The 13693-nt window shown below is 43.6% G+C and overlaps 1 protein-coding gene across 2 annotated transcripts in view; it reads left to right on the plus strand.

Moving 5' to 3' along the window:
- The window catches only part of UQCC2 (ubiquinol-cytochrome c reductase complex assembly factor 2), a 113501-nt gene that overhangs the window by 78448 nt on the left and 21360 nt on the right, over positions 1-13693 (plus strand). The window contains exon 2 of one of the 2 annotated variants that reach the window (XM_066591550.1): positions 8386-8460. The exons of the other annotated variant lie outside the window; for it this stretch is intronic. Coding sequence (XP_066447647.1) covers positions 8386-8460 — 75 coding nt within the window. The remainder of the gene's footprint in view (positions 1-8385; positions 8461-13693) is intronic. 2 annotated transcript variants of the gene reach the window in all.

Here is a 13693-nt window from a genome sequence, read left to right on the forward strand (position 1 = left end):
CAACATTGAACTTCATTTGCCATTTTTCTGCCCAAGCCCCCAACTTATGTAGGTCCATTTGTAGCCGTACATTATCCTCCGTTGCATTGATTATATTGTATAATTTTGTGTCATCTGCAAATATTGATATTTTACGGTGCAGCCCCTCTATCAGGTCGTTAATAAATATATTGAACAGAATGGGGCCTAGTACTGACCCTGTGGCACCCCGCTAGCGACGGTGGCCCAATCAGAGTACGAACCATTTATTACCACCCTCTGCTTTCTATCATTGAGCCAGTTCTTTACCCAGATACACACGTTTTTACCCAATCCGAGCTGTCTCATTTTATATATCAGCCTGATATGCGGCACAGTGTCAAATGCTTTAGAGAAGTCCAGATATACGAGATCAATAGACTCTCCCAGGTCCAGCCTAGAGCTTACTTCATCGTAGAAGCTGATCAGATTGGTCTTAGATGATCGACCCTTTATGAACCCATGCTGGTGAGGAGTTATTCTGTTTTTCTTTTTGAGGTACTCTTCGATGGCCTCTCAGAAACCCCTCAAATATTTTTCCAGTTACTGAAGTGAGACTTACCAGCCTGTAGTTACCAGGCTCACTTTTGGTCTCCTCTTTGTAAATTGGAACCACGTTGGCAATGCGCCAATCCAATGGTACAAATATTAGATATAGCGGCCTAGCTATCACATCACTTAGTTCCTTTAGTATCCTTGGGTGTATTCCATCTGGGCCTGGCGATATATCTATTTTAATCTTCTTTAACTGGCTCTGTACTTCATCCTGTGTTAGGTATGAGATATTTTGTGAGGGGTTCATTGTATTCCCTTGCATCTCATGTGGTATTTCCTTTTCGTTTGTGAATACGCTTGAAAAGAAACTATTTAATAGATTTGCTTTCCCTCCCCCCATCATCTTCAATGATTTCTCCTGCATTATTTGTTAAAGGGCCAGTGCTCTTGGTGCAAATCCTTTTGCTGTTAATATAGTTGAAAAATAGTTTCGGGTTGTTTTTGCAATCTTTTGGCGATCAGTCTTTCTGCCTCCTTCTTAGCAATTTTGATCTTATCTTTGCATCATTTGTTTTTTCCCCTGTATGATTTTAGTGCTTCTTCGCTGCTTTCTTGCCTTAGTAGTTTGAACGCTTTTTTTTTTTCATTTATTGCCCCCCTTACCGTCTTGTTGAGCCACATTGGTTTCCTTTTACTTGAAGTTCTTTTATTTTTAAAGGGAATGGACTGCTCACATGAGGTGATTAGGATCCTTTTAAACGTTTCCCATTCTGTCCTCTGTACTGATATTTTTGAGGATGTTGTCCCAATTAATGTTACCGATAGTAGTTCTAAGCTGATCAAATTTTGCTTTACTAAAGTTTAGTTTGTTTGTCGCTCCCTGATGAGGTTTCTTATTGAAGGACAGCTGGAAGTTGATTCTATTGTGGTCACTGTTCCCCAAGTGCCAGTCAACCTGTATTCCCTTTATTCCGTCCAGTTTGTTAGTTAGTACTAAGTCCAGAATGGCCCTCCCTCTCGTTGGTTCCCGCACAAGTTGGATAAGGTAGTTATCTTTAATTGTTCTCAAGAACTTATCACCCTTGTGAGATTTGCAGGTTTGTTGTCCCATATTATAGCTGGATAATTAAAGTCCCCTATGATAATTACTTTATTGTGGTTTGACACCTCTTCTATCTGCCTTAGGCCTGCTTCCCACGAACGGATTTACGCCTCGTAAATCCGCGGCAAAAATCCGCTGCGTTGCTCCATGCTATTAGGTTCTATTGAACCTAATAGCACAATGCTCACGGTGCGGAATTCCACCGCGGAATTTCGCACCGTGAAATCTCCCGTCCTCACCCGCAGCATGTTCTATTTGCCGCGGGTGTACGCGCTGACGGCTTCCATTGCAGTCAATGGAAGCCGTCCGTTCACGCTATCTCCCGCTGCAACCAGCGGAAGATAGCGTGAAAAAACACTTCCCCGCCTACCGCCCCGCGTCATATGACGCGGCCGGCGCGTCACGTGACACGGCCGGCCGCGTCATGTGACGCGGTGTGCGTGTCACATGACGTGACGGCGGTGGGCGGGGAAGCGTCTTCACGCTATCTTCCGCTGGTAAGTATGGGGTCTCTGGGGGGCGCCGTGACCGGCTTCACTGCGGAATATTTCGCAGCGGAGCCCGTCACGCTTGTGTGAAGCCGGCCTTAGGCCGCCTGCACACGAGCGTTCCGGATTCTGCTAGCGGATTTTCACGCGCGTATGGTACCTAAATGTGCTTGCGGATAGGTGCGGATGCGTGAAAAATCACGCGCGGATATACGCGGATGTGTTGCGGAAAAAAACGCGCAGAAAAACCAGCAGCCGCCCCTTATTGTAAACCCAACCCCTAGAGAACTGCCCATTCCTTGGAAAACAGCTTAAAAACCAACACCCAGACTCCGTTTTGTCCCTCTTGCTTGTGCGAGCACCGTTAAATTATTCTGTCAACATGCTTTCACTCGGTGAGCAGATGTCTTTGTGGGCATGGTTGATCCATGTAACTTTTTTCGGGCGCTTCTCCAGCGTGACTTTATTTCAGTCACTGCAAAAAAAATCACAAGAGGAATTCATTACTACAGATTTTGCGTTCTTACATCCTGCATTGGCAAGAAATACTACCTATCTCCCTCTACACATTGCGGGTGTCTGCTGAACAAGGCTATTAACCCAATAAATGCCGTTTCAGTGGCACCAGTGGAAAATACAACTGTTCCCGCAAAAAACAAACAGGGAGGGCTTAGTAATTTGGGCGCATCCTGGCGGTTGATGCACCCGTCTTCCTGCACAAGACGGCCGCAATGCAGGATAGACGTCTTTCCACAGAGCTGGAGGAAAGAACACAAGTCCGGCAATGGAGCCGGTCATGTGCTCTTTTCTGCCAGCGTTGCGGAGAGTCGCCCGTCCTGCAGTGTGACCGTTTTGGTATCGCTGCATCCGTAAAAGTCTGATCTATCAAAGTAATGTATGATTTACCCTGCACGGTGAATGTGGTCAAAAAAAATAAAGAAACTATGCCGAAATGCACTTTTTCGGTCACCCTTTTTCCCGAGGAAAAAATGTAATAAAAGGCGATCAAAAAGTCAACTGTATGCAAAAATGGTACCAACAGAAACGTCAGGACATACCGCACAAAATGAGCCCTCACACAACTATGTCGCCAAAGAAATAAAGTTATTGCACACAGAAAATGGACACAGAAAATAATTTTAAAAAATTAAATATCTTAAAAAAAAAAAATACAAGTACTACAGCAAAAAAATACTATATAAGTTTGGTAATGTAGTAATCATACTGACCCATAGAATAAAAATATCAGGTCGTTTTTGTTGCACTTTGCGCGCTGCAGAAACAGGACGCACCGAAAGATGGTGGAATGTCTTTTTTTTTTTTCTCTCCGATTACAATTTTTTAAAGGTTTTTCAGTAAATTATATGGTACAATAAATAGTGCCATTGCAAAATACAACTCGTCCCGCAAAAAAAAACAAGCGACGTCGATGGATAAATAAAGGAACTACGATTTTTTTAGGGAGTAGGGGGAAAAAAAGGAAAAAAGCAAAAAAGCTCCGTCACTAAGGGGTTAAAAGTGGGGATGGAAAAAAGCACAATAAAAACAAAAGTAAAACTGCTTGGCCACTAAGGGGTTAAAATGAAAAAAAAAGGACATTTGACGCAATAGCGAATAATACTCACGCAAGTTCTTCTTTTCCGCTTCGTTTTGCGTTCGTCCAGGCATCCCCATAAACCTGAGCGGAGAGTTGAAGCCAGGATTGTTCCTTTCGATTCTTGTTTAAGTACTCTGGGCAGTAACTGTCCCATATGCTGCTGCTGAAATTTGCCTGTGAAGCTCAGTGCTGTGTGTTGGGACGCCTCCTACCATGCCTACTTCCTGTAGTCATAGCAACCAGTGACTCCATCCGCAGCTGCACTGCGGATGTACTGCGTGAAAAAACGCACCCATTCACTTGTATTGGAGGCTTCACGCGCAGAATCCGACCCAAATTAGAACAGGTCGCAGAGTTTTTCAAGTGCGTGAAAAAACGCGATACAAATCCGTCCGTCTGGGGACAACTGCGGATCCTCATAGGAGTATATTGGCTGCGGTCTGGGGCAGATAATGTGCCTAAAATAACGCGCTGGAAATTCCGTTCGTGTGCAGGCACCTTTTAGTAGTAAGGTTTCAGTTTCTTCTGTTGCTTTTGGTGGTCTATAATAATAAACTTTATTTGTATAGCGCCAACATATTCCGCAGCGCTTACATAGACGGGGAATACAGAAAGACAAAATACAAAAATTACAGAACCATGGTTACATAGTAATCAGTTGATGGAAACAATAGGGGTGAGGGTCCTGTTCCAACGAGCTTACATACTACGAATAGTGGGTTGATACTGAAGGTAAAGGGGCTGGAGATGCGCACGGTATGGCGAGGTGGAGAGTGAGCAATGTTATACACATAGACAATGGTCAGACATTTAGTGACGGCAGAAACGGTATGACTGCAGGAGCGGTTTATGATAGCTAGCAGGGATTGCAGTCACTAGGACAGAGAGCATGTTATCAAGTGGAGTACAGAGGGGTTTGTTTAGGGAATGCGGTATGCCTCCCTGAAGAGGTGCATTTTTTAGAGCACGCCTGAAGTTCTGCGAGTCCTGGATTGCTCGGGTAGCCTTTGGTAGTGCGTTCCAAAGGACTGGTGCTGCTCTGAAGAAGTCTTGGAGGCGGGAATGAGAAGTTCGAATTAAAGGGGCACTCAGTCTGGTTTCGATAGCAGAGCGGAGAGCCCGGGCTGGGTGATGGATTAAGATGAGGGAGGCAATATAGGGGGGCGCTGCGCTATGGAGGGCTTTGTGGTTAAAGTTAGCGAGTTTAAATTGAATTCTGTATTTAACGGGCAGCCAGTGCAGTGACTGGCACAGGGCAGAGGCGTCCGAGTAGCGGCTTGACAGGAAGATGAGCCTGGCTGCCGCATTCAGGAAGGATTGTAGAGGGTAGAGTCTGGTGCAGGGGAGGCCGATCAGCGAGTTGCAATAATCGAGCCGGGAGTGGATGAGGGCAACAGTAAGTGTTTTTAACGTGTCCACAGTCAGAAAAGAGCGGATTCTTGCGATGTTCTTGAGGTGCAGCTAACATGTTCGGGCGAGAGATTGGATGTAGGGGGTAGATGATAGATCAGAGTCGAATATGACCCCAAGGCAGCGGGCATGTTGTCTAGGAGTTATGGTGGCACCACACACTGAGATGGAGATGTCAGGATGAGGTCGGTTAGTGGAAGGAGGAGACACCAGTAAGTCCGTTTTAGAGAGGTTTAGTTTTAGGTAGAGAGAGGACATATAAGAATTTTGTTATTTTTTTTCTCCCTGTATTTCTACCCACAGAGATTCCACGTGTACATCTCCTACTCCTATATCTTCCCGTAGTCTCAGCTTTAAGTACGATTTAACATACAAACATACCCCTCCCCCTTTCTGGTTGCCACGGTCTCTTCTGAAGAGATTGTAACCCTGTAAATTTGCCGCCCAATCTCGCTTATCATCAAGCCATGTTTCCGTTATTCCGATTATATCATAGTTTTCATCCCCACTTTACCACTTTACCGATCAGACTTCGTGCATTCGTGGTCATACAATTTATACAGGTTTTTTGTTCTTTAAATTCGTTTTGTTGCTATTCGTACTATTGGCTGATCTGACAGTTCTAACTGTACTAACCCCACCCCCTGCTCGACCCCCATTCCCATTGCTTAGACCCAGTTCGCTAGCTACACTGACTACTCCCCTATTTCTCTTTTTGCCTCCCCCCCCCCCCCAGTCCCTAGTTTAAACACTCCTCCAGCCTTCTAGCTATCTTCTCCAGCACAGTTGCACCCTCCCCATTAAGATGCAGCCCGTCCCTACGGTAGAGCCTGTAGCCAACAGCAAAGTCAGCCCAGTTTTCCAGGAACCCAAATCCCTCCTCTTTACACCAACTCCGGAGCCATTTGTTTACCTCCCTAAGATCCTGCTGCCTTTCTAGTGTGGCCTTAGGTGCAGGTAGTATTTCCGAGAAAACTACCCTGGAGGTCCTTGCCCTAAGCTTGGACCCTAAGTCCCTGAAATCATTTTTGAGGGCCCTCCATTGACCTCTAATTTGTTCATTGGTGCCAACGTGCACCATGACCCCTGGATCCTCACCAGCCCCTCCCAGTAGTTTTGTCAATCCTATCCGCGATGTGTCGAACTCGAGCGCCAGGAAGACAACACACCATTCGACGATCCCGGTCTTTATGGCAGATTGCCTTATCTGTCCCCCTTATAATTGAGTCCCCCACCATTATGACATGTCTAGCCTGCCCTGCGCTTCCCGTCCCCATCTCACTGGAGCAATCATCTCCCTGGCTTTCAAAGGACATGTCGTGCTGCAGCAGTGCATGCTCTGTAATGGCATTCCCCTCATCTGCCAACGTTGCAGCCTTGTTGGGTTGTGCCAGTTCAGGACTAGCCTTCCTGGTTCTCTTCCCTCTACGCCTCCTTCAATCTGTCACCCAGCTAGCTGCCTGCTCCCCCTGCTCTTCCGTACTATCATCCGCCCCCGTCTCTACCCCAGCGAGTGCCTGCTCAGTGAGCTGCAAACTTCTTTCCAGGATGCCAATGGCTCTCAGTGTTGTCAGTTGCTCATTTAGATTCAGGACTTGGGCTTCTAAATGTGCAATGTGCACGCATCTTGCGCAATAGTATGCACCCTCAATCAGCTGATCAAGGAATGTATACATGGCACAAGTAGCACACTGGATGACATTGCCAGGCATTGAGCTCATCCTAATGGGCATCTACAATTTACTTGTGGAAGTAGTGAAGATAGACTTGCTCACGCGCTGCCGCCTATGCGCAACCGCTCACTCACTGCCGCCTATGCGCAACCGCTCACTCGCTGCCGCCTATACGCAACCGCTCACATTGCTCCTTTAATTCTAGCACAATAGGCACTATTGTTGCAAAGTTGACTGTTAACTGGACAACTCCTTAAAGCCTTTTACCCATATCTGAAATCTATGTAACATCTGTACATTGTTGTAAAACAGGTAGAAAGTTTTGGTGTTAAAATTGAGCATATAAGAAGGCAACAAGTGCACAAATGGAGAATAGGGACAATTTTTATTTTATTTTTTTTAGTGGATTTAGGAAGACGCCATTCTGCAGTAGCTGGCAATCTGATAGGGCAGCTACTTTACCTAGAGTGCATAATAAATACAGTATGTGCCTGCATTAGATGGGCAGGAGCTCTTGTAATTTTTAATTTAATGATTTTTTTTTCTTTTTCTAAGAAGTGATCTTTTTAATTTAGTGAAACCGGACACTTACATCTTGCACTGTTTTTGTCACTTTAGTAACGAACACATAATTATTTCACTTTTGTCACATTATTAAGGTCAACTTATTGCAATGACAGCCTACTCTGGATATTTGCAGTAATCCATTATTTAAAGGGGTTGTCCCGCGGCAGCAAGTGGGTCTATACACTTCTGTATGGCCATATTAATGCACTTTGTAATGTACATTGTGCATTAATTATGAGCCATACAGAAGTTATCAAAAGTTTTATACTTACCTGCTCCGTTGCTGGCGTCCTCGTCTCCATGGTGCCGACTAATTTTCGGCCTCCGATGGCCAAATTAGCCGCGCTTGCGCAGTCCGGGTCTTCTCCTGTCTTCAATGGGGCCGCTCGTGCAGAATGCCGGCTCCGTGTAGCTCCGCCCCGTCACGTGCCGATTCCAGCCAATCAGGAGGCTGGAATCGGCAATGGACCGCACAGAAGAGCTGCGGTCCACGGAGGAAGAGGATCCCGGCGGCCATCTTCACCGGTAAGTATAGAAGTCACCGGAGCGCGGGGATTAAGGTAAGCGCTGAGCGGTTTTTTTTTTACGTCCCTGCATCGGGGTTGTCTCGCGCCGAACGGGGGGGGGGGGTTGAAAAGAAAAAAAAACCCGTTTCGGCGCGGGACAACCCCTTTAACTGCTGACTTAAATTGGCTGATTCTAGACTCAAAGGGGTTAAAGTTCTATTTTATGGTGGGGGGTGGGGTCACTAACTACACTGAGCAATCTCTTTACTTTCTAGTCTTTCTAGCATGATCAATAGCCCTGGTGCTTATTACTGATCTTGAATCTATAGCTCTGCTGCTATAGTGGGGGAAAGTATTCAGCCATTCACTTTAATAATTAATACAGCTTGCTATGTGTACTGCTTCTTTGTAATAAATATGTTTTACTAGAAATTGCCTGTCACTGTATACAGCAGATGTAATGTGTCTCCTGCAGTTAGGAGCATTACATATAGTTTTGTAATTTATTTTACTTTTCTCAAATTCACAGATTCAGGATCCAGAAGCATGTGACCAAATGTATGGGAGCCTCAGTAGGCTAAGCTGCAACTATTACAGAGAAAAGGTATCCTGTAAATGATGGAGTCCTAATACATAAATATTGATATTGATGGTATAAATAAATGAGATATTTTTGACTCTATGTTCAGATATTTTTTTAGCAGTAGTGGTAATAGTCACCATTTATCTAATCAGTATGATGGCAAGCATTGTATAGTTTTACCGCTCTCAAATTTGTTTATTAGTGATAGTCCTAGTAATTTCTGATGAACACCTAGTAGTCAAAGATTAAAAAAATAAACAGCAAATGAAAACCTTGAATACTGTACTTGAAGGGGTTATCCAGGGAGGAATTGTTTTTCAAACAAAGCCAGAGTGGTGTGGAATAAAATTTCATAGTAACATATAATCTCCCTAAAAAGAAATATCAAAGATAAAATAGACCAATATAGTGAACAGCTACGAGAAGCATACACTCAATTCCAAAATAATTCAAACGAGCAAAACAAACAAAAGTGGAAGGCGGCGAAAGAGTCGTATGAAGCATGGCTTCAAAAAAGAGAACAACTACTATACTCGCGCAAAGAAGCAAAGTTATTTAAATATGGAAACAAGGCGGGGAAAATAATGGCTAACCTAGCAAGGGGACCCCTCTATAGATCCAACATAATGGGCTTGAAAGATACCTCCGGGAAAACGCAAACCCACCCACAAGCAATTAATCTCCTATTCTTCAAACCTCTACTCCCACACACAAACAGACACAGTAATGGGAAACAACATGTTCTCAAATATACCCTGGCCTTCACTAACCGAAAACCAAAAGGCGGAACTAAATTCGCCCATATCTCAGACGGAGATCAAAGAAAATATAACAAATCTGGGACCAACAAGGCCCCGGGCCCAGACAGATATACAGGCGAATTCTTCAAGATACTAAAAGACCAAACAACCCCATTACTTGAAACCTTATTTAACAGATATATGAAAACGAGCCCCATTCCATCGGATATGAACACAGCCCATATCAAACTACTACCCAAAACGGGAAAGGACCCAATGGACGTAAAATCTTACAGACCAATATCCTTAATTAATACAGACCTAAAACTGATGGCAAAAATTATGGCTAACCGACTGGCAAATATCATGCCCCAGATAATCTCCCCACTGCAAGCAGGTTTCACAAAGGGACGCTCGGCCACTACAAACTTAAGGAAAATCTTGACAATATTAGACGACATCAAAGTACACCCCTTGACTCACCCCTCTCCGGCCCTTCTTGCGATAGACGCAGAGAAGGCCTTCGATAACGTCCTGTGGCCTTGGCTAAAAATAGTAATGGACAGGATGGGTTTTGAGGGTCCCTTCTGCTCATATTTGTGGAACCTATACTCCTCCCCACAAGCGCAAATACATACACCAGGCTTCCTCTCTCAAAAATTCCCTCTTCAAAAGGGCACCAGACAGGGGTGCCCGTTATCCCCACTTTTATGTAATTTAGCAATAGAACCCCTGGCGAGACTCTTAGAATGCTCTACAGAAATTGAAGGCATCAAAATTCTGAACAAAACAGTTAAAACTATGCTATTCGCTGATGATATCCTGATAGCACTGGGTCGGCCGCTTATCGATTTACCTAGGGTGTTTGAACTAATAAAAGCGTTTGGGGAAAAAATCAGGCTTCAAAGTCAACACCACAAAATGTGACCTGTTAGATATCTCGCTCCGGAATAGATTACTGGGCACATCCTTAAAAAATTGCCCAGTAAATATAGTCAAAAGTAGCATCAAATACTTGGGAATACATATAGGCAAAAGACCAGAATCCATATATGCATTAAACTTCCCCTTGATACAAAAAATAGTCAAAGAACTAGATAAATGGAACAACCTTCCACTTTCTTTTTTGGGCAGATGCCATCTAGTTAAAATGATCAGTTTTCCAAGACTATTATACCCACTACAGATAATACCTCTTCTGCTACAAAGAGGAGACACAGTGAAACTCCACACGGCATTCACGTCGTTTCTATGGTCAAGGAAACGTCCACGCTTCGCCCTAAAAAAACTGATGCTCCCCAAGACGGAGGGAGGTCTAAACTTCCCAAACATTCGAATGTATAATATAGCCAGCCTCACGAGACACTCCCTGGATTGGCTAAGAGGATCTAACAGTTTTTCCAATAATGATCTAGAGGCAGAACTACTCGGCCCATGGAGTCTAAATGCTCTCCTACATACAAACTTTTCCAAGCTACCTATAGAGAGCAAACACTCAGTCATGGCCAAAGATACCATAGCAGCATGGAAGGTAGTTCGCAAACTATACGCCCTACCATTTAAAATTTCCAAACACATGGAACTATGGAATCATCCTGAATTTAAAGAGGGACGGGAAAATAAAATGTTTAAAATTTGGCAGCAGAAAGGTATCCTAAAGGTTCAACACCTCATACAACCGGAACTCCCAAGATATAAAAACTTCAAAGAAATGTGTGAGGAATACAACCTACCCGCATCCCACTTCCTACCGTACGCACAAGTAAAAAACTTCCTACGAAATAGATTAACCGATATTTCAAAAGAGGCAGTCTCTAATCTTATAGATATTCTAGTAAACAACAACTCCTATAAAAACTCAATTTCAATATTATATTCTAGGTTTAGGGAGGCGTGGGTGAAGGAAAATGGGTTGAACATATTTAAAAAGTGGATACGTGATTTACAAGACCAGGAAATACCTGAAGGAATAGTTAAAAGTTGGAACTCAGTAAGAAGGGCGATAACGAACAAAAGGTGGAGAGAAACATATTTTAAAATAATGCATGGGGCGATTTATGGGTTTGATAAACCCCAAAATCCTAATGGCCCGGAAAGGTTACAGGCGTGCCCCCGATGTGTATCGCCCAACTCAGACTTCTTACACGGCATCTGGCACTGCCCAAAGATTGACACCTTTTGGGTAGAGATTCAAAAAATGGTGCAGGACATGGGAGGACAACCCCTTCAGCTAACACCACAAACGTTTATACTCCACATACTTCCAGATCAGACAAAAAAATCTACAATGACCCACACCATACTTCTGATTAGTAAGAGATGTATTCTCAACAGGTGGTTACAGTCCAAACCCCCGAAGATAGAAGAGGTCACACAACAGCTAAAATACCTACTAAAAATGGAAAGAATTGAAATAGAACGAAAGGTGGAATCCCAGGCACAAAAATTTTTCAAAAAATGGAGGGTATTCATAGAGAAATTTCGTGACCATAATGAAATTAAAGAATACATGTTACAATTTACTAACACAACATGGTATTACAGTCAGAAAGACATGAATAAGTTGGGAAGATTGAGAGTGACATGAGAGAAGACGATCGCAAGAGACCTAGTCTGTGGATCAGTATACGTACAGTTGACATTAATAATATGGTTTAATTTGTGTTTGTTTTGTTTGGTTTGGTTAATAAGGATTATAATATTTGGGAAAATTGGGTATAACTCTACCGGGGATAGAGATAAAAGGCGACATATCTGTGACCACGCATAAAAGAATTGCACAATGTAAATTTTATTGCAGAAAAAATTCATAGAATGCGATACGTATGTAAACCTATTTGAATTATATACCCATATATGTAATCCATGAAAAATGTTAATAAAAAGGAGTTATTTAAAAAAAAATGTCATAGTAACATGATTTTAAGAGGCAGAAAAAGACCTGCATCCATCAAGTTCAGCCAATTATCTTGCAATGTTGATCCAGAAGAAGGCAAACCTATGAGGTAGAAGCTAATTTTCCTCATGTTAGAGAAAAAATTCCTTCCTGAATCCAAATCTGGCAATGGAACAATTTCCCTAGATCAAGAACCATTCTAAAGTAAGCTAGAAACCATAACATGCGATCTTATTACACTCAAGGCGCCCAGGCCCCTCTTGAACTCTTTTAGGCCTCATGTCCACGGGGAAATTATATTTAGCAAATCCACGCAGGAGAAAAAACGCAAATCTGCATCCCATAGGAATGCATTGACCATCTGTGGTTAATTACATAGCTGTGGATGGTATTTTAAGTGATTTACAGATTTCACGCGCGGGAAAAAAAACACGGCATGCTCCATTTTAGCACAGATCACACATGCTGGAGCTCTATCTCAATTGCTCTCCTGCATGTAAAAAAAGACAATTATAGTGCATCCGCAAAGCAAATCTGCATCAGAAATCCACGCGGGCCAAATTTTCCCCTTGGACATGAGGCCTTAGTGAGTTTGTCAATATCACGTCCTCAGGCAGAGAGGGTCCCATAGTATCTCTGCTCTTACAGTAAAGAACCCTTTTCTCTGCTGGTATAGAAACCTTCTTTCCTCTAGACAAGTGATTCTCAAACTTTTTCAGCCATTGAGCCCTTTTTGAAGTAAAAGTTTCTCAAGGAGCCCCAAAGCGGACAAGAGGGTGTGGTCAAGGGAGGGTTAGGGGTGTGGCTTATCACAACATATGATTTTTACCTCTGTCATTATAAAAGGGAGAGGGCAATTTTAAAAAAATAAACAGGGAGGAATGCTAAAGCACTGGATGGGCTATTGCTTTACATTATATTTAAAATTAATATGCTGCGGAATTAAATCCCGCAGATTTTCTCCACAGGGTGTACTAATATAAATTCCATTGCAATTTCGCCCTGTTTGAACCCAGCCTTAGGGAGGCCTTCACACTGCCGAGAAAATCGTGCAAGATTTGTGCACTGCAAGATGCACAAATATGAAATCCATTCTTTTGAATGGGTTCATTTACATTTGAGATGTTTTCCTGTATAGCTCCGCGTTGCAATGCAATGCGGGAAACGCATTGCAGCATGTCCTTTGTTTTTGCGATATTGCGCATCGTTTTCAATAGAGCCGGTGGCAGCAGTGCCGACCCCATTGAAAACAATCGGAGAACTCCGCAATCTCCTTCCCCGGCTGTATCCTTCAGCCCCGCAGTGATGTGAGGCTATTTCCATGTGAAAATACTTTGCATCCAAGGGTTTCCGATGGATGGCAAGGACGATGTCGGGCCTTGAATCACGGCGCAGTATCGCTCACGCCAGTGGGAAGATGTCATTGGTCCCTGCTCTACTCACCGCTGTAGCAGTGTCTGAACAGGTTATACTGAGAACCTGCAGTCAGCATAGCAATGCGGATCACATGACCAGATTTGGCTCATGTAATCCACGTTGCTATGCTGACCCCAGGTCCTGAACGTTGCTTTCCTCAGTACAGCCTGCCGGGATACCACAAGAGCAATGAGTAAAGTGG

This window comes from Eleutherodactylus coqui, chromosome 1, assembly GCF_035609145.1.
Source record: "Eleutherodactylus coqui strain aEleCoq1 chromosome 1, aEleCoq1.hap1, whole genome shotgun sequence".
Lineage (NCBI taxonomy): Eukaryota > Metazoa > Chordata > Amphibia > Anura > Eleutherodactylidae > Eleutherodactylus > Eleutherodactylus coqui.